Source organism: Lampris incognitus, chromosome 1 (genome assembly GCF_029633865.1).
Source record: "Lampris incognitus isolate fLamInc1 chromosome 1, fLamInc1.hap2, whole genome shotgun sequence".
NCBI classification, from domain to species: Eukaryota; Metazoa; Chordata; class Actinopteri; order Lampriformes; family Lampridae; genus Lampris; species Lampris incognitus.
The window spans coordinates 28035475-28060842 of NC_079211.1; the positions used below are offsets into that span (position 1 = coordinate 28035475).

Genomic DNA, 25368 nt, shown 5'->3' on the forward strand with positions numbered 1-25368 from the left:
CATAAGTCCTTTAAATTCTTGATATACTCTTCAGGTCATAGTTCGTGTAGCCCAATGTCACAAATTACAAGTATACCTCATTATGAATGGCTTTTCTCTTTTCGTGTGCATCTGTGATGTCCTACTTAAAAGGTATGTCCACCCAGGCCATTAACGCAGAGCCAACTGACTGACATCGGTTTGTCCTGCATTCATCCTTACTGATGTTCTGTTTTCTTTTTCCATTTATTGCTCCTTTCTCTCTCTCTCTCCCTCTGCCATCTTCTCCATCCTCACTTTCTGTTTTCCTTCTCTCCTCCCTGATCTTTCTGTCACTTATCGGTGGATTTGTGCTGTTAGCCTAGCGTTAAATGACAGAATACACAGAGTCAATGGACTACTCTGATCTCCATCACCTTGGACTCCAGCCAACTGTGTACCGCCGCCTCCGTGATAATGTCGCTGTAGAGACTCATGTGGAGGAAGTCAGGCACAACGCTCATAAAGAATACTTCTCATAACGCTGTTCACACTTCAGAAAGCTTGACTTTCATTTCATGCCTTTTTCATCTCCTTCCCCCTGTTCATCCTTCTGCTTCTTTGACTTTCTGATATTTATTTTTTTTGCGTACATCTCTCTGCTTGGTATTCAGACAGCAGAACAGGGGAAACATCCTTCTCTTAAGTTGATTCTCTGAGCTCATTTTTCACAGTTCAGGGATGATGTTTATGTCTCTTCCTGTAGGTCCAGACACCACCAAGGACCCCTGTCTGAAGGTTCGGTGCCCTCATCAGAAGGTGTGTGTCAGCCACGACTACCAGACAGCCATCTGCACTAATCACAGGCAGCCAAGCCATGGGTAAGAGCCCGCCATACTGCATTCAATTCATTCAGTTCAATCTGTTTCAATAAGCTGAGTAACATCAGCGTGTTACCAACGTGACCTACAGAATAAAAATAGATATGGGGGAGTTGTGGTGGATTTATCATGTGATTTTCTACCTGTTCTTTATTCTTATACCATCAAATCAGGGAATAGTCATCAAGTTTGCTTCTATTCTGTTTGGATGTATATGTCTGACAGCAGAGAAACTCTGGAAACAAAAGTAGTACAGAAACCCAACAAAGAACATTTTTCCTCACATTCAACATTTTCCTTCTTATTTGGGTTGACATCTCTGCTCAAAGTGTCAGCTGTGTGTTAAAGTGCAGTACATTGGGCATCCAGGTAGCGTGGCAGTCTATTCTGTTGCCTACCAACACGGGGATCACCAGTTCAAATCCCTGCGTTACCCCCGGCTTTGTCGGGCGTCCCTACAGACACAATTGGCTGTGTCTGTGGGCGGAAAGCCAAATGTGGGTATGTGTCCTGGTCACTGCACTAGCGCCTCCTCTGGTCGGTCGGGGCACTTGTTCGGGGGGGGGGGGACTGTGGGGAGGAGTAGTGTAATCCTCCCACACGCTACATCCCCCTGGTGAAACTTCTCACTGTCAGGTGAAAAGAAGCGGCTGGCGACTCCACATGTATCAGAGGAGGCATGTGGTAGTCTGCAGCCCTCCCTGGATCAGCAGAGGGGGTGGAGCAGCGACCGGGACGGCTTGGAGAGCAGGGTGATTGGCCAGGAACAATTGGTGAGAAAAAAAGGGGGGTATATAGGGAGTATATAGCATTGACATGCTATATACTCAGCATCATTTGATTTAATTCAGGCTCTGCTCTGTCAAGACATTTTTTTTTAATTTTAGACAATGCAAAATTGTTGCATTGTTCCATTTTAGACAATGCAAAAAAACAAAAAAAAGGAATAACATGCAAAGCATGTTATGCTTTTTGTTCCGTTCACGATAGATTTAAGTTTAATTACATTTAAGCTTTGTTTGTCACTTTCTTAGACGTGCCATCTTGCATCCCTCAAATGTTTTATCATGATCAGTTTTTACCAGTAAGTCTTAGCCTTTGGCATAAATCCGTTACTAGGTCTCTTTGCTGCTAAACTTCTCAAGCAAATATTTACTCTGAAGCCTCTAATTTCCCAATGGTATCACTCTCCATTTCTTTTGACCGTAATATTGTTTCAACCCTGTGATTAAAATAATTTGGCTGATGTGAATCATGGAGATGAATCATGCAGATGAAACACAGGGCAAATTCAAACTAAGTAATTAAATATCTCAGTGAACAGATTTTACACAACACTGTTTCCACTTTGGGGATATCTGAGAGATGATTATCTGCATATTTCACAGCAAGCAGTGTTAACATTTAAAGAGCCCTTGTGAGGGCACTACCGGCATTATTACTGTCATCTGCAAGCAAGAAAACATCCCCAAATGTTGTGCTCTACTTCAGTGCAACCAGTGGCGGCTGGTGCTAAAACATTTTTTTGACAGCTACCTTAATGTCCACGCAGTCACAGAGTTATTAAGACGGACAATGTAGCCTATAGATTTTATCAGGTTTCATAGACAGTGGATGATTGACAGTTGAGATGAGGCGTGGTGGTGGGTGTGAACATGATTGACAGCCACGAGAATTGTCCAATCACATTAGATCAAAAATCATTAAAACAATACCAATTCGCTGCCAATAAAAGTGGGCACACAGAACTGTGCCCCATGGAAAATCTGAAGAAACCAATTAGACAGCAGCCTCAGGTCACCTGCTCGCCGAAAGTTTGAGGGCTTACATAAGGTATTGTTTGGCCGGTGCCCCTCACCCAGGAAGTATATGTATTCAGACAGAAATCAACCAAATACCATTTGGAACCAATATTTAATGGCTGCTGACAGGCGCCCACAGACTGAAAAACATTTTTATTTCATAATTATTTGCATTATACAACTAAATTATATTGAACATGTTTAAGTAGATTTTCATCTATTGCTATTTGAAGGGGGCAGGGCCCTAGCGCCCTATACTGGCAGGCCGCCACTGCCTAAAACTCGCTGTCAACCCAGTCTTCCTGAGAAAAGTGTCTTCCCATAAGCGTCTGGGTAGCGTAGCGGTCAATTCCATTGCCTACCAACACAGGGATCAGTGGTTCAAATCCCTGTGTTACCTCCGGCGTGGTCAGGCGTCCCTACAGACACAATTGGCCGTGTCTGCGGGTGAGAAGACTGATGTGGGTTTGTGTCCTGGTTGCTGCACTAACGCCTCCTCTGGTCGGTCGGGGCGCCTGTTCTGGGGGAGGGAGAACTGAGGGGAATAGCGTGATCCTCCCACGTGCTATGTCCCCCTGGCAAAACTCATCACTATCAGGTGAAAAGAAGCGGCTGGTGATGCCACATGTACTGGAGGAGGCAAGTGGTAGTCTGCAGCCCATCCCGGATCGGCAGAGGGGGTGGAGCAGAGACCAGGACGGCTCAGTAGAGGGGGGTACATTACATTACAGTCATTTAGCCGACGCTTTCATCCAAAAAGACTTACAATAAGTGCTTTTAACGTAGGACATCAGGAGAACTACTTGTCATTGGCTGAATACAAATTGGCCGAATGGGCCGAATACAAATTTGGGAGGAAAGGGGGGGGGGTTCTTCCCATAGTTTTTCAGAAAGTTGATTTGGTTTGTGTGTGTGTGTGTGTGTGTGTGTGTGTGTGTGTGTGTGTGTGTGTGTGTGTGTGTGTGTGTGTACTCAAGAAAGAAAGAGAAATGGTGAGTGAAAGAGGGGGAGAGAAGAACTTCCGTCTTACAAATCACAGCTTTGCTCCTCTTGATTTCCAAAATTTATTTGGATTTGATCCCCCTCAGTGATCCATGATGTTTGCCCACAGGCTTGGAAATCTCCACATGAGCAGATAGTGGCGATAATTCAGATGCCTTTGTAGTGCCTCTAATTGTAAATTCTGCACCGCCACTTTCCTGCTGTGATGTCTCTGTCGAAACTGTCAAACCCAAACCCAGCCGGCACTGGGAGCCACAGACGCTCTCAGTATGGTGCTAAAGAACAGTGTCCTGAGACGGGGGGGTAATAATAATAATAATAATAATAAATCAATCTTATATAGCGCTTTTCTAGTACTCAAAGTTGCTTTACAATAAATGGAGTGAAACAAGACGACAGATGAACATAACACAGACATACAGGGGTGGATGGGAAGGGGGGCTATGAGAGGGAGAAGTGGCAGCCACAGACAACGCCGGCAGTACCCTCCGACTTGGACAGATACAAAAGGGAAAAAAAACAAACATCATAAATCACATGAATCACAGATGCAGGTCAAGCGCTAAGTCCCCAGCCTGCCCCCGACCAGGGGTGTATGAGCAGACGGGGGGGGCACGAGAAAGCAATGGAGAAAAGGTGTGTCTTGAGACGGGATTGGAAGAGTGGGAGGGATTCTAAGTCTAATGATTTGGGGAAATGAGTTCCAGAGCCTGGGAGCTGCTCTGGAGAAGGCTCGGTCACCAAAGCCGCGGAGGTTGGACCTGGGGGTAGAGCGAAGGGAGGCTGAGGTGGATCTGAGGGACCGAGAGGGTTGGTAGGGGGAGAGGAGATCGGTGAGGTATGGGGGAGCCAGTTTGTGAAGGGCTTTATAAGTAAGAACCAGGAGTTTGTAATTGATCGGGTAGAGAGAGAGACACACACTCACACACACACAGAGAATGATAGACAGAGAGAGAGACGAAAGCGCCGAGTATATGATCTGAATACTAAACACAACACTACAACATATACTGTACGTCGTGTGCTCACAATCACACTCGGGTTTTCTTCTCAAATCAATTCTGTTCTTATGTGGTGTATGTTATATGATAATTTTTCATTGCACTTAGACACCTTAGCAATAGCCCTGATCAAATATTAATGCCAGTGAAATATTTTTCAATGAGAATGAAACGAGAACAAACACAAACTTTCATCGGTGAAACGTTTCACAACACAGCAGAGCAAAGTGGCACCAAAACCATCCTAAAAACTCATTTACTCATGCCCACGACCACACTGCTTCCCGCACGCACAAGCAATAGTAATATCTCCAGGGCCACCTGCTCCCATGGGTAAAATTGACAATTCAAACAGACTCTGTTCTTCCACTATAGATACTAGATCCTGCAGGACCCAAACGTTCATTAAGGGGACCACAGCATTTCTTTTATTGAGAAAAAAAAAAGTACTGTAGCGAATTCGGGGGGCAACCGCAGGAACTGCCGCAGCCGGGACGCGAACCCATATCTTCCGCACCGCGGGAGACAGCACTAACCGCTCGACTAAAGGGTTTGACCCTGCTGTGTGGATGAGTGCAACTACATTGTTAGCACCCCAGAACATAAGCAGAAAACAAGGTTGCACAGACCCCCTCAACGCAACCAAACACCACCAGCTGCAACTGCCGTGCTAAGGCATCGTGCCCCCTTTAAGGAAAATGCCAGACAGAAGGAGTCATTTACCAGGCATCAGTGACAAGAGAAGGCAGCTGCAAAGTGGACACTTACATTGGGCTAACAGAGGGCCCTTTTAAAATTAGGTTTAACACCCAGATGAGTAGCTTCAGAAGTGAGCTTTCCACAAATGCAACGGCCTTAAGCCGCCACATTTGGTCATTGGTGGACCAGAACAGTAGTTACTCTATCTCATGGAAACTCCTTACTAAGAGCAATGCATATTCAACTAACAACAAAAGATGTAAGCTATGCTTAGCAGAGAAATATTTTATTTGCAAACCTGATTTGTCCACCTTGAACAGTAGAAATGAATTGGCCACCAGCTGTAGAGCCAGAAAAAAATATCTGCTTTGCAATTACAAATAAGCCGTTGTCTTTATTATTCCACCACCACTACCCCCCCCCCCCATTGGATGATATACATGTGATGACCATTATTGGATGTGCTATTTTTATGTTTTGCCTGTCTGCTCTTTCGGCTGTGCTCCGGACCCACTCCACTAGGTGATGTACATAAAGTACCTCATTGGATGTTGTTTTATTTTGTTGTGTTTTGGAAGTATGCTGTTCCGACGGTGCCCCGGCCATTTAGGCCCTTACTTTTTCAAATCGAGCCCCTGCCCCTCCCTCATTGGTTGTAATGTCCCTGATGTTACTTTTAAGATGTTTCCTACCCTCCCATTGGTTGCTGTGCACCTCAACTAGGGGCATGGTGCGAGGCAACATAGCATTTATTCGCTGTTTTTTTTCTTTGTGGTAAAGCCAACTTGGCAGCTGATGAGTGCGCGACGCATGAAACAGGATGTCCTTCCTCGAGTAGTTTTATTGACAGCTGATGATTGCGTATTGCATGAAACAGGCTTGTACTGTCTCATAGAGAATACTTGACTAACTGGATTATTTTGCTCCTTATTTGTTGAGCACTATCCCTACCGTTGAGTGTTTCTTTTAACGAAGTTATATATAGTTTATATATATATATATATATATATACATATATATATATAAATAAGCATTTTATATGTAGCCCTCATCCATCCATCATCCAAACCACTTATCCTGCTCTCAGGATCGCGGAGATGCTGGAGCCTATCCCAGCAGTCATTGGGTGGCAGGTAGGGAGACACCCTGGACAGTCCGCCAGTTCACCACAGGGCTGACACACACATTCACAATTTAGTATGGCAGATTCACCTGACCTACATGTCTTTGGACTGTGGGAGGAAACCGGAGCACCCAGAGGAAACTCACGCAGACACGGAGAGAACATGCAGATTCCACAAAGAGGACAACCTGGGATGACCCCCAAGGTTGGACTACCCCGGGGCTCAAACCCAGGACCTTCTTGCTGTGAGGCGACCGCACTAACCACTGTGCCACCGTGCTGCCCGTGTAACCCTCAATTGATTAAAAAAATCTGAAACTGTTAAAGTTATGCTTTTTTTAATTAGTGATAAAGCTCATAAGATAATTGCAATTTAAATTACATAAGTCAATTGCATGTAAGACAGTTATGTAAAACAAACTTACCAAAATCGTATTCTGTAGTTGCTGTGGTTTAAGGCAAACTGATTCACAAATTCATCTAAGTCAAGGGATTTGACTCATCTAGACTCCTCATTCTAAACACCCAGGTTGCTCAATCTGTCATCGCCCATGGTTGAGCTGAAATAATTTTCAATGAGATTGAATACTGAAAAGTTCCTTTCACATGCAGCTGTACTCACAGTTATGGTGACCGCTATTCCTTTCACATGCAGCTGTACTCAGTTATGGTGACCGCTATTTTACATAATCTAAAGGGGTCATGAAACACCTCATGATATTGCTCAATGACTTTGTGAGGTCAACTATGCTAGAGGGTTTCTTTATGCCTGCTTGGATTTTCCTCTAAGATTCTTAACTGGTATAATTCACGTATGAGATCTTCAATGTTGCATTCATAAATAGATGCAAAGGGAAAAAAAGCATCCTCATCACAAAATGTCACATTTGTGGGATTTAAGGCTGGAATACCCCTTTTTACTTCACAAGTTGGTTTAGAGAACCATTTGTTGATCTCAGTGAGCATATTATTAAGGGCAAGGTAAAATGTCCCCGTATGAAAAGTGTCCTTGTTCTGCTCAGGATGCCCACCTAGTTGAGACATCACACTCTTTTCTCATTCAGGCTTTTGTTTTGCATTTTATTTCTTTTGCGTGCAGGTTCTGTGTCAATATTGCACTGTTGCATTGTGTAATGTTTGTTTCCAGAGCTCTTCATGGTAAGTTTCATCCCTACCTTCTTCAAGAGTCTGTACAAGAGCTTCAACTAAATTAACAGCGAAATCTAAATCAAGGTTTGGAGACTGGAGAGTATCAGAAAGGCATCTTGCTTCACCAAAAGCCCAGGCAGAGTGACCAGAAGTCCTATGAACTGCAGGTCCATTTGAGCTAGCGGGCCTCGTGCTTCAACTGACCCATCACCACTCCTTTCTTCATCTATTTAAACAGGGACACAGATAACGGCAAGCAGTCTTCCAAGAATAGTATGACAAGCCTTGTGTCAACAGGCCCACCTTGTGTCACTTAGCTTTTGCAGTTCTCTTGGTGCCCCATCATACATTTATTTTTACTTGTTGAGCCACTTTATATGAACATGAGCCCCAGACATAAACATGTATATATAGTTTTTGCACAAGAGGAAAAAAAAAACATTCAACCTCTGGGACTGCTTTGACAGTGTCAACAAGAACCAGATTAAGGCAATGAGCATTAAAGTAAATAGAAAAGGTCCACTTTGCCACCTCCTTAACACGAGCGTGAACGGCAGCGTTTTTGCCATTCATTACAGATGCTCTGTCGTAGGCTTGTTCAACCAAATAGTGTCTATATTCCTGTGCATATCTCTCAAGAATGTGTATTTATGTTATCTGCCAGCCCTGCAGCACTGAGATGCTCTGCAGCTTCAAAGTGCAAAAACGTTTTCTTTCACAGCTGCCCAGTAATAATAGCTGAGAATAAGAGAAATGTGCCTTCTTTTTTACATCTTTGGTTTTATCTACCCTATGGGCAAAAAAAATGACTTTCTTTGACCTCACTGATAATGGTGGGGTATACACCATTTCTGCTAAAGTGTCCTACAATTCATTTTGGTTGTGGTGGCTTGTGTACTTAGCGTTACAAGCCCCTTTCAATCTCTTTTTAACAACTGTGTTGTGGTTACCAAGAATCTCTACTATAGCAAGGAAATTTCCCTTGTTGTGTGAATCTGTTGTCTCTCTATGACCCCTTTGCACCATGTTTTGTGCAGCAGTTAACAGTAAAACATCATTTACATGTTTCATATAATCATGGTTTTCCTGTATCCATTTGTGTGATCTTGTGACAGTTTATTCATCAAAGAGGTCTTGTTTTTTTCTTCTCAAAAATTTTCCCATTCTAACATACGTAGCAGCGATGTGTGCTTCAGACTTGGCATGGGAAGCAAAGCCTCCATCTTTGAACATAGCCTTTTTTCCAGTTTTTATAGCCTGTGTCTGAAGGGAAAACTGATTCAGTGTTTGTAAGGCGAAAGTGCCTGCAGGCATAACAATAAACCACATCCTTGCACTGAGAGTATTCAATCTACTCGTGATGGGAATACCACGAGGCCTTAAAGTTTCTTTGCCTGTCCCTCATGACTGTCCTTGAAAATAGTATTTTAAACTGTGGCTGGACTGTTGCTTTGGCTCGAGAACTGGAGATGTATAAAACAAGAAAATGTCATTGCAAGTTTGCTACTCAGGATATCTAATAGTACCGTTTGCGAGTGTATGAATGTGAGACCTATACCTGTGGCCCACTGTGGTCAGGGCATTTCACTCTAGGCCCAACTGTGTTGTTGTGCCCTTGCTGCACATGAAGTCTTTCATCTGTCAATTGAGACACACAAGTTCAAGTAAAAATAGTAACATGTTTTGATGTCACAAATGCAGACCACATTTTTGTAAATGGTTTCTTGAAATGTCATCGTTTAAGGCAAACATACAATACAAACAGTAGTACTGCAATAACTACTGGTTGGCAAACTGTAACCTACCTTTACATCTTCTTTGGTGAGTGCACTTTGGGGCTCTGCTCTGCCATCACTGTCACTGTCTGAATGGGTAAGTCTATCATCTGTTGGTAAAGACACAAGTTAATGGCGTCTGGGTGGCGTGGCAGTCTATTCCGTTGCCTACCAACATGGGGTCACCGGTTCATACTAGAATCATATCTTGAGATTTTCACAAGCAATTCGCTCACAGCTTGCACAGCTTTTTAGAGTTTATACCACTGCTGTCATGAACAAACTGCAATCAATCACGATAAATTGCCTCCTCCAATCCTCCCAACTGCAGGGCCATATAGCAAGCCGGCCTAGTGCACTGTAAGCTGCACAACACAAATAACTCTCCCACTCCTGATCTAAACCAAACAGTCCAACCACCCACTGTACACAAATGCCTCACAATGGATTCATGGTTAGGAGTGCTTCTTCACAACAAGGCCCTTGGGTATGATCCCAACTCATTTTGTGTGGAGTCGGCATGTTCCCTCTGTGTTTGTGAGTTTCCTTCAGGTCCAGTACAAAGACATGCATGTCAGGTGATTTGGAGTCTGTAAATTGCACATCGGTGTGAATGGCATGTGAGTGACTGTGTGTGGGGACCCTGAGATGGACTTGCAACCTGTCCAAGGTGTCTCCATGCCCTCCATCCAATGCATGCTGGGATAAGGTTCAGCGGCCTGTGAGTGAATTTGAATGATAAGCAGCTACAAACAATAAATGGATGGGTGTACACAAAAATATAACTCGACACTCTATTATGTAGGAAGGAGAAAAATAAACAGAAATTGGACAAATGTCAAAGAAACTAGAGAAAAGGTGAAGAGCATCCTCAATTCACTCAACCAAGAGTAGAGGGAGAGGAGAGTTGGCTGGTGGTATAGGGTCCACATCAGCACATTGTCCAACACATTATGTAGAAGCACAGGTACGTATAGACTTGGACACACACCAGAGGACACACCATCAGCAGGAGGTCGGTGGGATGAACATAACAGAGATTAGCTTAGCAACATTTTGTTTGCAGAAAGATCTCTCTCTCTCTCTCTCTCTCTCTCTCTCTCTCTCTCTCTCTCTCTCTCTCTCTCTCTCTGTCCCCACAAATGCAGATTCAACAGAGACAGAATTGCAGATTTACAAATGACATTTAATGAGAAATGCACACACAAAGTATTTTTACAAGTTACAAACTATATATTTACAAATATATACACTACCGTTCAAAAGTTTGGGATCACCCAAACAATTTTGTGTTTTCCATGAAAAGTCACACTTATTCACCACCATATGTTGTGAAATGAATAGAAAATAGAGTCCAGACATTGACAAGGTTAGAAATAATGATTTGTATTTGAAATAAGATTTTTTTTACATCAAACTTTGCTTTCGTCAAAGAATCCTCCATTTGCAGCAATTACAGCATTGCAGACCTTTGGCATTCTAGCTGTTAATTTGTTGAGGTAATCTGGAGAAATTGCACCCCACGCTTCCAGAAGCAGCTCCCACAAGTTGGATTGGTTGGATGGGCACTTCTTTGAGCAGATTGAGTTTCTGGAGCATCACATTTGTGGGGTCAATTAAACGCTCAAAATGGCCAGAAAAAGAGAACTTTCATCTGAAACTCGACAGTCTGTTCTTGTTCTTAGAAATGAAGGCTATTCCATGCGAGAAATTGCTAAGAAATTGAAGATTTCCTACACCGGTGTGTACTACTCCCTTCAGAGGACAGCACAAACAGGCTCTAACCAGAGTAGAAAAAGAAGTGGGAGGCCGCGTTGCACAACTGAGCAAGAAGATAAGTACATTAGAGTCTCTAGTTTGAGAAACAGACGCCTCACAGGTCCCCAACTGGCATCTTCATTAAATAGTACCTGTTAGAGCCTGTTTGTGCTGTCCTCTGAAGGGAGTAGTACACTCCGGTGTAGGAAATCTTCAATTTCTTAGCAATTTCTCGCATGGAATAGCCTTCATTTCTAAGAACAAGAATAGACTGTCGAGTTTCAGATGAAAGTTCTCTTTTTCTGGCCATTTTGAGCGTTTAATTGACCCCACAAATGTGATGCTCCAGAAACTCAATCTGCTCAAAGAAGTGCCCATCCAACCAATCCAACTTGTGGGAGCTGCTTCTGGAAGCGTGGGGTGCAATTTCTCCAGATTACCTCAACAAATTAACAGCTAGAATGCCAAAGGTCTGCAATGCTGTAATTGCTGCAAATGGAGGATTCTTTGACGAAAGCAAAGTTTGATGTAAAAAAAATCTTATTTCAAATACAAATCATTATTTCTAACCTTGTCAATGTCTTGACTCTATTTTCTATTCATTTCACAACATATGGTGGTGAATAAGTGTGACTTTTCATGGAAAACACAAAATTGTTTGGGTGATCCCAAACTTTTGAACGGTAGTGTATCTATTTGTATAAATCATAGCACATTTATTTAAATGCCAATTTACAGGTCACAGGTAAGGAATTTTGTGTTTGTAGATAGCAAAACACTTGTAAATCATGGAAAATTTTTGGATCATGGCAGTGCATTTATAAATGGGTGGTGTAGTGGTTAGCACTGTCACCTCACAGCAAGAAGGTCCTGGGTTTGAACCCCAGGGTTGTCCAACCTTGGGGGTCATCCCAGGTTGTCCTCTGTGTGGAGTTTGCATGTTCTCCCCGTGTCTGCGGTGGGTTTTCTCCTGGTGCTCCGGTTTCCCCCACCATCAAGACATGCATGTCAGGGTTAGTACTCCTGTCTGTGCCCTTGACCGAGGCATGGCAAGACGAACTGGAGTTGGTCCCCGGGTGCTGCATGGCGGCTGCCCACTGCTCCTACGGTAGGATGCACCGATACCGATACCAGCATCGGGTATCGGTCCGATACTGTGCGCGTGTACTCGTAATCATAAAACTGCTCCGATACAACACCTGATACCACTTTACAGCAGCGTTACATTCACCTCTCAGTTGAGCAGGTAGGCGGTGGAGGAGGAGCAATGTCGGCCGTGTGGAGATATTTCAAAGTAAACGACGGTGACAAAAGTAAAGCCGACTGCATCTCTCTGCCCGCCAGTCTCGAAGGAGACGCCTCGCCGCTTTCGGGACAAGGCGAATCCACGTGTAACGGGGGCAGTCCTATGCTGTTCTCTGCTGGTCAGCCTGCTGCACGCCCGTCACTTCCATCATCAGCTCTGCGTTGTGTTCTATTTTCGGTGGGGTCCCAGGTGTTATGGGGGGCCCTCAGTCTCTCATCATCATCATCATCATCATAATCAAGGAAGGAGGGGGGACACACACAGGACTCTATTTGGCTCACCTTGCCATTTATTTTGGTTTCAAACCCTTCGACAACCGTCCAGTCCTCCAGCGGGAGCGGTGTTTCTTACGGACGTGGGGGTCGAAGTTCAACCACTGCCCGGACTCCACTCGTGTGCGTTAGAAGTAGAAACCGTCCACGGGACTCCGATGTAAGAAAGGATAAACAAGTATTTTATCCCACAGCTTGCAGTATCTTCTTACAGGGATACTCAAGGTTACGTTCTCCTCAACCCGCTCCCACGGTAAGAAACACGCGTGGCTCGGCTCGATTGCTGCTTGAGACTCCTCCCACAAAACAAAAATGGCCTCTCCCGCGTTCCGTCTTCCGTGTACCCATAAGACCTCTCTCTTAAAACGACAGTACACGTATATGACGGTCGTTGTAAAACACATAAAAGTAAATAATGACATAAAATAAAATGTAGTAAACACAAATAACAGCACACAGACAGGATTTGGTGATATTTCATACTCAAACAAAATAAAATAAAAACATTAATTTTAACCTGGTTACATTCACCCCTCCTGAAATTCACCAACATCCTGACAGCAGGATAAAAAGAGAAAGAGGAAAGGAAAAGCCCATCACTGACTACTGGCACAAGTGAAAAGAAGGACCTAGTCCTCCAGTCAACTTAGGAGCTACCTCGGTTACGAGGTCCAGAAAATAATGAGGTTGATCAAGTCTCAGAATTCCCTTAGATCAATGTGACGCCTGATACGCCACACCATGCACTTGGCCCAAAACAACCCTGTCTGATAGACACCTAATAACTCACATTAAACTAGTTTGAATGACTCCAACCTCCATCAAAGTTCAAACCCTCACACTCCGTAGAAATGGCATCTGAGCCATAGATTCTATTAACCTGTTCACTGACCTCACCACCCTCCCTGTGCGTGTCCTAACCCGACCATCGCTCTCTACTTGTGTGCGTGAGACAGTGCGAGCTGCAACATCTGTATCGAGTGAGGGTGGTGCCCCTGTGTGCGAATCAGTGTGAGATATAACACCTACATCGAGTGAGTGTGATGCCTCTATGTGTGGTGCATGTGTGTTGTGTGGTGCGTGTGTGTTGGGTGGAGACTGAGCAGTGGCCCCCACAGGACTGACTACCAGACTAGACGGAATGAACTCTTCCGCTTCTGCCCACTCAGATCTAGGTGAGTCTCCAAGTGATGAGACTGCTAGCCCCACTGCATCCCCTGAGACCGTCAGGCCATCTGCACTGTCCTCCTCATTGGACCCTGCGCAGTCAAGCAACTGACTGGTTGTACTGGACTCCTCACCCTGATCTAACTCAGGGAGGGGCAAGAAGTTGACCTCCAACAAACGGTTCCTGTGCACCACCCTGGTGTGCCCCTCTGCATCCTGAATCTTGTAGACGTGGATATTGGGGTTGACACCGACAACCGTGTACACTCCGTTCTCCCATTTGTCAGCCAACTTTCTCTTCCCTCGCTCACTCTGGTTCGCAACCAAAACACGATCCCCGACAGACAGGACAGTGCCCTTGGCATGTCTGTTGTACTGTCGCGCCTGATGCTGCTGCTCAGCCGTGGAGTGCTTCTGAGCGATCTCCATTGCATTCCTTAGACAGGAAAGCAGAGACTGAGCATAAGAGTCATAATCAACAACGTGAGGGTCATGCAAAACCTGCCTGAACATAACATCCACCGGCAGTCTTGGGACACGCCCATACATCAGGAAGAAAGGCGCGTAACCCGTGGTCTCGTGAACAGTGGCATTGTACGCGAGCGTGAGAGAATGGATCTGCTGAGGCCACTGTTGCTTCTGCTGAAGCGGAAGGGAACGGAGCATATTCCCCATCGTGCGATTAAACCGCTCTGTCCCGCCATTACCCATAGGATGGTAGGCCGTCGTGTGGGACTTCGCTACACCCGCCAACCTGAGAAGCTCTGCAATCAGGTTGCTCTCAAAGTTTGTGCCCTGGTCAGAATGTATTCTCTCCGGAAACCCGTAAACACAGAATACATGATCCCAGAGTTTCTTGGCGACCTGCTTCGCTGTCTGATTGGCGCAGGGGAATGCGTGAGCAAGCTTAGTGAAGTGGTCAGTAACCACTAGGACATCGACCGACCGCTGCTTACTGTCCTCAGCGGACCAGAAATCCATACACACAAGCTGCATCGGTGCGGAGGTTTTAATGCTCTCCAGGGGCGCGCAAGCAGCTGGCTCTGGGGTCTTCCCAAACACACATCTCCGACAGCATCTGACATATGCTCTGATATCCCTCTCCATGTCAGGCCAATAAAAACGCTGCCTTGCAAGAGAGAGAGTACGGTCCTGGCCCTGATGACCAGCGTGATCGTGGATGCCAGACAGTGCCTTGTCTTTCAGACTCAGAGGTAAAACATACTGAGACCTCCTCTGCTTGGACACTGGGTCCTTTGTCACCCTGTACAAGACACCATCATTGACTTCCAACTTCTCCCACTGTTTCAGCAGCCTGAGGACCTTCTGGTCAGCACCATGCCTCTCACGCCTCGATGGCCGCTTCAGAACAGCGACAAAGGGCAACACCTTGGAGATGCAGGGGTCCTGCTCCTGACTCAACCTGAGCTCCTCGGTGGATAACATTGGCAGTGTATCCTGACCACCCGACAGATGCTGAACGTGCTGGACCAAACTGAGTGCTGTGAATACTGATGCATCAGGCCAGTCACATTTGGCTTGACAAAAAGCCCTGACCTCAGCTGCATCACAAGCAAACCCAGATCGCGCACTACTCAGTGTTTGGGACTGGCAACTGAGTCTGAAAACATCCTGCACAGAGTCCCCCTCAACCCCGTCGGCTTCCTGAACAAGGGCCGGGTAGGGCTCCCTAAGTAGCCTCTGACTGACGGGCTTGGAAAAAGGGTCGCGACTCAATGCATCCGCCACCACGTTTTTCTTCCCTGGCAGGTGTTTGAGATCGAAGGTGTAAGACGCCAACTTAGACACCCAGCGGATCTCACACGCGTCAAGCTTCGGCTTCGTTAGGAGATAAGTCAGCGGATTATTATCTGTCCAAACGGTGAAGCTTTGACCCTTCAGCCAGTGGCTGAACTTTTCACAAACACTCCACTTCAGCGCCATGAACTCCAGTCTATGAGCTGGATACTTCCGCTGTGAGGCACTGAGGGACTTGCTTGCAAAACCAACAGGTCTGGCCTTGGACTCTCCTCGGGGCACTTGAGACAGCACCGCGCCGAGTCCGTCCAAAGACGCATCGACCGACAAAATGAAAGGCACCTCAAAGTCTGGATGGGCAAGCACCACACACTCCAGTAACATCGTCTTCAACAGATCAAATGCTTCCCCACATTCCACCGTCCAGTCTGCGGAGGTAAGCTTACGGAAGCTGCCATGGGGCTTCTTATCCTTAGCCGACCTCCCCCTCCTCTTTTGTCCAGCTGTAAGGGCGAACAGGGGCTTAGCCACGGAGGAGCAGTTCGGGAGGAAATGCTGGTAGTAAAATACCATACCAAGGAAAGATTTGATCCTACGAACAGAAGGCGTGCACCCATCACCTTCCATGAGATCCTGCACTGTCATGTTGGAGATGACCTCTACTTTGGAGGGATCGACAGACACACCTCCGCCATCAACCACGTGGCCCAAAAACCGCACCCGCTTCTGCAGCAGATGACACTTCTTCGGAGCCAGTTTCAAGTTGTTCTCCCTCAACCTCTGAAACACAGTGCGGAGCCTCGACAGAGCCTCAACCTCTGACGGCGCGAAGACAAGAAGATCATCAAGATAGCACAAAAGCTTCGTGAAGTTCAGATCCCCAAAGATCCCAATCATCATTCTCATGAAGGCTGCAGGGCTATTACAAAGGCCCTGTGGCATGCGATTGTATTCATGCAACCCAAGGGGAGTCGTGAAAGCAGTGTACTTCTTGTCATCTTCATGCATTGGGATGTTGAAGAAGCCAGAGGTGAGGTCCATCGTACTAAAGAGGCAGTTACCACCCAGCGCGGCAAGACAGTCCGACTGGTGTGGCAAGGGATGAGCGTCTTTCAAGGTCCGAGCATTCAGCCATCTGAAATCAGTGCAGATCCGAAGCCCGCCATCCTTCTTCCATACCATAACCAGCGGTGAAGCGTATGCGCTCGAGGACTTCCGGATAATCCCTTTCTCCTCCATATCAGTGAGAACCTGTCTCAACTTCTGATAGTGGGCTGGGGGAACCCTCCTGTAGGGCAAGCGAAAGGGGCGCTCATCCACCAGATGGATGCGATGTGTGTATCCTGTGACCTCGCCACAGTCCAGAGAGTCCCTGGAGAAGATGTCATGGTACTCGGTGAGCAGCTGAGTGAGCTGGGACTTGCATGCCTCACTAACCTGACAGGAGCTGAGGTCAATGTCACTGAGTCCGAGCTCTGACAAACTCCTAGCCGGCTGGACAGGGGGACAGGCACTATCTGTGGCGTTGGACTCATGCCTCCCTGCAACTGATTGCAGTCCCTGGAAAACATTAAAGTCCTCAATCGCCAAGCATGGAAACACATCAGCCAACTTGCAGTTCCTTTTCAGTGTGATGGCTTTGTCAGATGGATTGACAACAGTCATGGGTACCCACCTATCACCCCAGAGCGGTGTGACAAGTCGACCTACGAGGACACTGCGTGGCATGGCCTTGGAGTCTGTCGGCTCCACAACAACAGTGCTTCCAGCTGACATAGGCACCTTAGCAGGAAGTCTGCCCCAGACTAAGTGCTCGTGCCTCGGTAAGAGTGTCACGGCCTGGGTGAGCTTAACAGTACCTATCTTCTCAGGAACTGCACCACCCCTCCAGCGCTCTACATTCGTGAACATGGACAAGAACTGTTCAACGTCAGGACTAGACGGATGTTCCTGTCTGGACGCGATGTCCCAGTACTCAGTACCACTCTTGAGTACATGGGCCACATGTTTAATGACGTTTGTGCCGACTATCAGATCATCATGCTGACCGGGCACGACCAGAGTGGGTATGACAAAGGAAACACCATAAAGCTGCATGTTGAGGTCATAAAAACCATCAGGCCTAGTCTCCAGACCACCGCAGCCAATCAAGACAATGTTCTCTTCAGGCTGCTGCTTCTCAGGTAAAACACCCCCAGAGCGGAGCTTCTCTACTGCATTTTCACTGATACTGCATGACATAGAGCCAGTATCCAACATGCCATTAAGCTGCACACTCTGGTTGATAAGAACAGGAGCATAGAACAAGTCACTGAAAGCCTGAATCCTCTGTGTCGCCTGAATGACCATACGCGAACCCTGAGGTGCTTTGGCACACTTGTCTTCATACAAGTGAGCCAGGTCGGAGACATCAGTGAGGGATACATCTACATTACCCACACCATCCCTCTCTAGGTGTGGGTTTAGTAGTTTAACGGACGAGACTGACGACCAGCTCTTCCACCAGGCTGAGAACGGAGCTGGTTGGGCGGCTGAGGGTGAGGACAGTCCCTCTTCCAATGACCAGGAGACAAACAGTTTATACATCGGTTCTCCCGGCTGCAGTGGGAAAATGTGGAGTGATCCGGAGACTTACAAACCCTGCACAACCTCTGCGGTGCGTCTGACACCTGCCCTGCGGCGCTAGCTGGCGGTTGAGTCTGCGTCGGTGTCCGGACTGCAGCGCTAACTGGAACCTGAGTCTGCATTTTGACCAAACGGTCTAGCAAGCTCACCAAACTCCTCATATAATCATCACCGCCAGAGACAGGTGCAGGAGACGGTGTAGGAGACCTTGCACAAAATGGTATAGGAGATGACGCATGAGCCGGGACGGGAGATAGCACCACCGGCACGGTCGTGTTCAAGTCGGGAGCCATGTCGACTACAGGGACATGAACCTGTGAATGGAACCTACGCTCTACCGCGCCTGCTTCACGTTGTCCACCTGCAGCAACACGGGACTTCCTCTCCAGCATGTGCTCATCAAGCCTCTCCTGGATCTCGCTAGCAGACCATTTCCCTGCGGACTTGAACTTAAAAACATTGGCAAGAGACTGATCTGGACAGTGTTTGATAAACATCATGCTTACCTCGTGGCTTGGCTCTTCAATACTACGGCCCTGCCACTTCAAGCATTCGTCAGCCACCTCCACTGTCTTATTAAGCCTAATCCAATACTCCATAGCGTCCTCACCTGGCTTGGGCAGCGTACTGTAAAAGTCCGCCAGGGGCATGCTCGAGTATGTGAAGTCACTAAAGTGTTGCTTCAGTACATCAAAAATAATGTGGGGGTTCGCTATGTGGTCGACAGATGTGTTGCGCAGCTTTATCCTCACCACGTCCCCTGCTTTCCCCATAAGCTTAGCTAGAATCTCATGTGACTGCTCACTAACTGGAATGGCTCGCTTCCTCAAATACAAAGTCATAAGGCTCTCCCACTCATGAACTGTAAACTTATCAGAGCTATCGCCCCTGAAAATAGGAGGCTCCCTAGCGTCTGTCTGCATTACTACTCTAACACTAGGAGCTGTCTCCGAACACGGTTCAGCAGACCTAGCACTGTCTGTGTGTGTGTTTCTAAGCATTTGTGTTTCCTGCAGCTTAGCAGTGATTGACTCTCCTATCTTCTCTGCTAACCGAGTAATGAGCATGGCTAACTCACCCACTGGCTGCTCGCTGTTACCCAGCACAGCCCCTTCGCTGATAACTGGCCTGGCCCATTCTACGTAGCGTGTGGAGGTGAACTGAGGAGTGCCAAATGTGGTCGGGTCTCTAGGTCCTGGTGCTCTGGTGTCTGGTTCCCCGCCCTCTAAGAGCTGCCCGAAACTCCTACCTACACCTAGCCGTAAACCCCCACCCACATCTAACTGGTACCCCCTCTCCATAGCACACTGGCGATCCAAAAGATCCTGATCAGCAATGTTACCCCCACCTACGTACGAACCACCCTCTGCCATGTTCCTACCTCTAACACTCAGATAAAATAAAAAATAAAATAAAAAAGTGAAAAGCTCAATTCATTTAAATAATTGAATCTAGAAATCACTAAGAGATTGAAACAATCACACACAATCAACAAATTCACCAATAGATTAATCACATATGCACATATCCAGTAGTTTAGATCAATAGATTATTCACACGAGTCCTTCAATCACATCAACATTAACCTTTTTTTCCTTTTTTTTTTCGTGTGTTTTTCTTCCTTCAGTATGTACAAATGTCCTGTTCACAAGCCCAGTCCATGGTAACCACAGCTATGACTGTTCAGTGTCCACACAGCTCAACTCCAGTCCACTGTAACATGAGTGTACAGTCTATAGAAATACCTGAGGACGTCTGGGGCTTGATGACGACAGCAGCCTCCCGCGGCGAGCAACTGATGTCACTCTCAGAATCCAGGAGGGTCACGGCGCCAATGTAACGGGGGCAGTCCTATGCTGTTCTCTGCTGGTCAGCCTGCTGCACGCCCGTCACTTCCATCATCAGCTCTGCGTTGTGTTCTATTTTCGGTGGGGTCCCAGGTGTTATGGGGGGCCCTCAGTCTCTCATCATCATCATCATCATCATAATCAAGGAAGGAGGGGGGACACACACAGGACTCTATTTGGCTCACCTTGCCATTTATTTTGGTTTCAAACCCTTCGACAACCGTCCAGTCCTCCAGCGGGAGCGGTGTTTCTTACGGACGTGGGGGTCGAAGTTCAACCACTGCCCGGACTCCACTCGTGTGCGTTAGAAGTAGAAACCGTCCACGGGACTCCGATGTAAGAAAGGATAAACAAGTATTTTATCCCACAGCTTGCAGTATCTTCTTACAGGGATACTCAAGGTTACGTTCTCCTCAACCCGCAAAACTGTCCCACGGTAAGAAACACGCGTGGCTCGGCTCGATTGCTGCTTGAGACTCCTCCCACAAAACAAAAATGGCCTCTCCCGCGTTCCGTCTTCCGTGTACCCATAAGACCTCTCTCTTAAAACGACAGTACACGTATATGACGGTCGTTGTAAAACACATAAAAGTAAATAATGACATAAAATAAAATGTAGTAAACACAAATAACAGCACACAGACAGGATTTGGTGATATTTCATACTCAAACAAAATAAAATAAAAACATTAATTTTAACCTGGTTACACACGCCTGTGAACCGCCTTGTTTTTTTCCCATCCGCATTCCGGGAACTCTGCCTCTGATTGGCTAGTACTCGTTGCCTCCGTTGATTAGGTTGGTTAACGTTAGGGTTAGGGTTGGGTTAGCCAATCAGAGATAGAGTAGGGGCGGGTCTTCCCGGAATCCAGGTGGGAAAAATAATAACGCGGCCAAACCACTGCCTTTTCCCCACACACACACAGACGCATTCATGTGACGAACACAAGCCGACTGAAAACAGCGTTGCAAATTCGTGCTGCTTCATCGAGTCCGGCCATAGTCGGATCTGACGAGAACGAGGCGCGAACTCCGGTCCCCAGTGGGCAACTGCATCGACACAAAGCCGATGCTTAGACCGCTACACCACCGCGGACTAAAATAACAAAACTAGGTCTTTCAACAGAAGCAATTTGATAAAGGAACTGAAGAACCAACTCGACGCCGAGTTCAAGGCGTTTGCTAATAGCAGCGGGAACAGGCAACAACCAACTTCGCAGCGACCGCTGTAGAAGCGAGAGGAAATGCCCAGAGACAACCCGCGGGCGGTGAACATAACAGCTGGAACATGCAGCTGGATGTTGAAATGTCAGTAACGACAATTTGTTACACAGAGAAGTGTGGTTATATTTTAGTGAAATGTGTGGCGATGACATGTTTAAGAAAAGTATTGAATGTTAAAATGTCAGTATGACAATTTTGTTACACTTAAGTGTGGTTATATTTTAGTGAAATGTGTGGCAACGCCATGTTTAAGAAAAACTTCTGGCTGAATGTTCAAATGTCAGTAACGACAGTTTGTTACAGTCAGAGAATGAACAATGTCTGATGAAAATAAAACACATTTTTAAAGTAATTGTAAGAAGTGTAATGGCATTATTAAGTTCTCATATCGGTACTCGGTATCGGCAAGTACTCAAATGTAAGTACTTGTACTTGGTCTGGAAAAAAAAGAGGTATCGGCGCATCCATAGGACTCCTAGCTACACAGACAGGATGGATGGGTTAAATGCAGAGCGTAATTTCCCTAATCAATAAAGTATCTCAAAATCAAAAATAATAATTTTGACATATTTCTCTCGATACATCCACACTGACTGCCTAATGCACTCTACCATACTATGCACACACCCACACATACGTGCACACTCACTCCTCCATGCACACAGACGTTGATATCCTGTTAACAGAAATCCCACACTTCAGCACACAGCCTGTTGAGCTCACTCTTCTGCTCTGCTAGGTTTACATGGGACAGTACAAGAAGAAGATGAAAAAATTAAGGTAGAGAGCAGGGTTTGATAGATAAAGAGGAAAGGGGGGACTGGTTGGGGGTGTTGCAGAATAGGATTAAAAGAGGGGGGAAAGGAGGGCGACATGAAAAAATTACAGAAAAAGAGCAAGGAAACATCTCAGGCGACTCTTCTCAGCCTGCACATCCTATTTTACCTTGTTTCGCCACATTGACTGTTTTATGCATCGGTTACTCTTAGCGCGTCTAACCTGCCATGATAGTGACTGTATGTGAGATGGATGGTTTAATAAGTATGAAACTCAAAATGGTGGCTGGATGAGGAGGTATTGGCTTTTTGTTACATAGATGTGAGCGGGGCTGTGTGACAGTGTTGAATCTCCTCCCCGCTTACGTCAGGCATTGATGTTCTCTTTCCATCTTCGGTTGTCACGTTGAGGGTTTTTTTTCCACCTTTTCATCCCATTAGGCTACATGCTGTTTTTCCAGTCTTGGTTAATGGATTAGTAGGTAGTAAGGCTTTGTATGCGAACACTTAGATGTAGAGAGGAGAATGATGGGAGATTTGGATCAGATATAATTACAGTCATTACGGTAAAGGCCTTCGTGGATCAATCAAGCCTCTCTGTCTGGGCTCTGATAAACGTCCCAGTGTAATAACTTAAAGAAAATAATTTATGATTCTGAAATTTAATAATAATAGTTTGGTTTCTACATAGTTCTTACCTGGAAATGTATTTCTCTGTACTGACTGTTATGACAAGATGAAAAGAGAGCGAATTACATTATTTTGAATCACTAAATCATAAGATTACTCGTTTTTTAATCCTATTTACATAATGATTCTGATCTCTCTCTCTCTCTCTCTCTCTCTCTCTCTCTCTCTCTCTCTCTCTCGCTCTCTCTCACACACACACACTCTCTCTCTTTCTCTCTCACTCACAGTGTGAAGCCCAGGAAAGCACATCTTGGCCACATTCATAGGTTTGAAGCTGGTGCTCATGGGAAATGTACTCAGTGCTCCATGCTCCAGACCAGTCCGGTGTGTGGATCTGATGGACACACTTACTCCTCTGAGGTGAGAGATCTCCTCCGAGGTGCTCCATGCAAGTCTCACTCTCCTCTCTCTCCCTTCCATCTCTCTAAATATGTCATTCTTTTCTGGCCTCCCTCTCACAGTGGATGCCATCTCTCAAAAAGTTGTTTTGTTGGGGTGCCCAGGTGGTGTTACGGGCTATTCCGTTGCCTGCCAACACGGGGATCACCGGATCGAATCTCCGTGATACCTCCAGCTTGGTCGGGCATCCCTACAGACACAGTTGACCGTGTCTGTGGGTGGGAAGCCGGATGTGGGTATGTGTCCTGGTCGCTGCACTAGCACCTCCTCTGGTCAGTTGGGACATGTGTTCGGGGGGCGGGGGTTAGTGTGATCCTCCCATGCGCTATGTCCCCCTGGCAAAATTCCTCACTGTCAGGTGAAAAGTAGTGGCTGGCGACCCCACATGTATCGGAGGAGACATGTGGTAGTCTGCAGCCCTCCCTGGATCAGCAGAGGGGGTGGAGCAACAACTGGGACAGTTTGGAAGAGCGGGGTCATTGGCCAATTACAATTATGGAGGAAAAGGGGGTGATCCAAGGAAAAAGTTTGTTTTGTTTTCCAGCATGAAATGCAAAAACCGAGACTGAACTTCTCAAAATCATACAATATTGCGTTGATCTTTGCATCGAGGATCGCATTGCATATTCACCATGCATTTTATGGATGAAATCTTTGAAAGTTTCCTTTTTTTTGTCTGTTTTACTTTATGACAGATTCCCTCTATTTTACGCTATTCTTACCTTCAGTTTCCTCTTCGCCTCCATTCAGTTCTGCTCATTTGTATAGTTTTTTTTTATCTCATTTGCACAATTAAAAGAAATAGATCAGTTGACAAAGTCATAATAAAAAAAAGAGTTGGATCAGCTACACCCAGCTTCTCATTTTCAGCTTCAATTTTCAGGTCGGATGAATTTCTCTGACTGAAATGTCCCACCTTTTTTGAGTATGGCTAAAGGAGAGATTGTTTTGAACAGAGAGAGTGTCGTGCCTCGGACTTTGAGGTAACACCTCCTCTTTGAGGTAACACCTCAAAGCTTCTCACCTTCTCTAAGCTGTTTGAGCTCAAACCTTTTGAGCTCAGCATCGGCCTCAGCTATGCATCAATCACACACGTGTCTGTACTAACATGGTGTCTTGGGAGAGGAGTGAAAAGTGTTCGGAAAACCCTCTCGCAATGCATAGAGAATGAGGAAAAGAAGGAGGAGGAAAAATGATGGGCGAGTTGGTAGGAAGTCAGGTTAAGAAGGTTTAAGCTGAAGAAAAAGGGGAGAAGGGAGGCTGGGGAGTACCTCAGCCCTCTGCAGTGTATAACTCATAAACTTGCATTCATATTTATATGTCATACTTACATGTATATGCCCCCACACACACATACACACACACACACACACACACACACACACACACACACACACACACACACACACACACACACACACACACACACACACTGAAGACTGCAGCCTGCTGGGTTAATACATTAGTCGTTGTCTCTCTTCGGTCCTTATCCCTTTTCTTTCCCCTTCTCTCCTTTCCTCTCAGCTCTTTTCCCTCTTGTCTCTTGCTCTCCTCTGCTTTTCTCTTTGCCTTCACTCACTCACAGTGAAAGAAATAACTTGAGATTCCACCTCTCAGCAACGTTAACTCAGTCTTATTTCCTGTTTCACCGTAAAAACAAATTAATGTCAAGAGTGCTTCATTACATCCATTTTAACCAACAGAGGCATTCTTGACAGTGTTTGACATTTATTAGTCCTGTCAATTCTGACAGTATGTGTGTGTCGCCTGCAGTATAGCAGCGGTATATACAGAACAAAGTCAACTCTTTTCTGTCCTCTCTCTCTCTCTCTCTCTCTCTCTCTCTCTCTCTCTCTCTCTCTCTCTCTCTCTCTCTCTCTCTCTCTCTCTCTCTCTCTCTCTCTCTCTCCTCCTCCTCCTCACTAGACAGCTAATTTATTATGTGCAGAGCAGGGCACAGTTCTTTTCCTTTGTCAACAGTTTTCATTAAGCAACATTAGCAGTGCTATCAGACATGCGACAGACAGGGAAAGGATGGATTTTAATCAGAAAGTGGGAAATTAAAAGTGGCCGCTGGAGAGAGCTGAGGCAAATGTGTGAGGTGGGTCTCTTACAGGTGTGGTGGTTTGTTTGTTCGAGTATGTCAATTTTTGTTT

General features: G+C 46.0%; 1 protein-coding gene across 1 annotated transcript in view; it reads left to right on the top strand.

Annotated features, from left to right (window-relative positions):
* LOC130121862 (testican-1-like) overlaps positions 1-25368 on the top strand; it is a 245385-nt gene that overhangs the window by 181640 nt on the left and 38377 nt on the right. Inside the window, exons 5-6 of the mRNA XM_056290805.1 lie at positions 725-839; positions 23041-23173. Coding sequence (XP_056146780.1) covers positions 725-839; positions 23041-23173 — 248 coding nt within the window. The remainder of the gene's footprint in view (positions 1-724; positions 840-23040; positions 23174-25368) is intronic.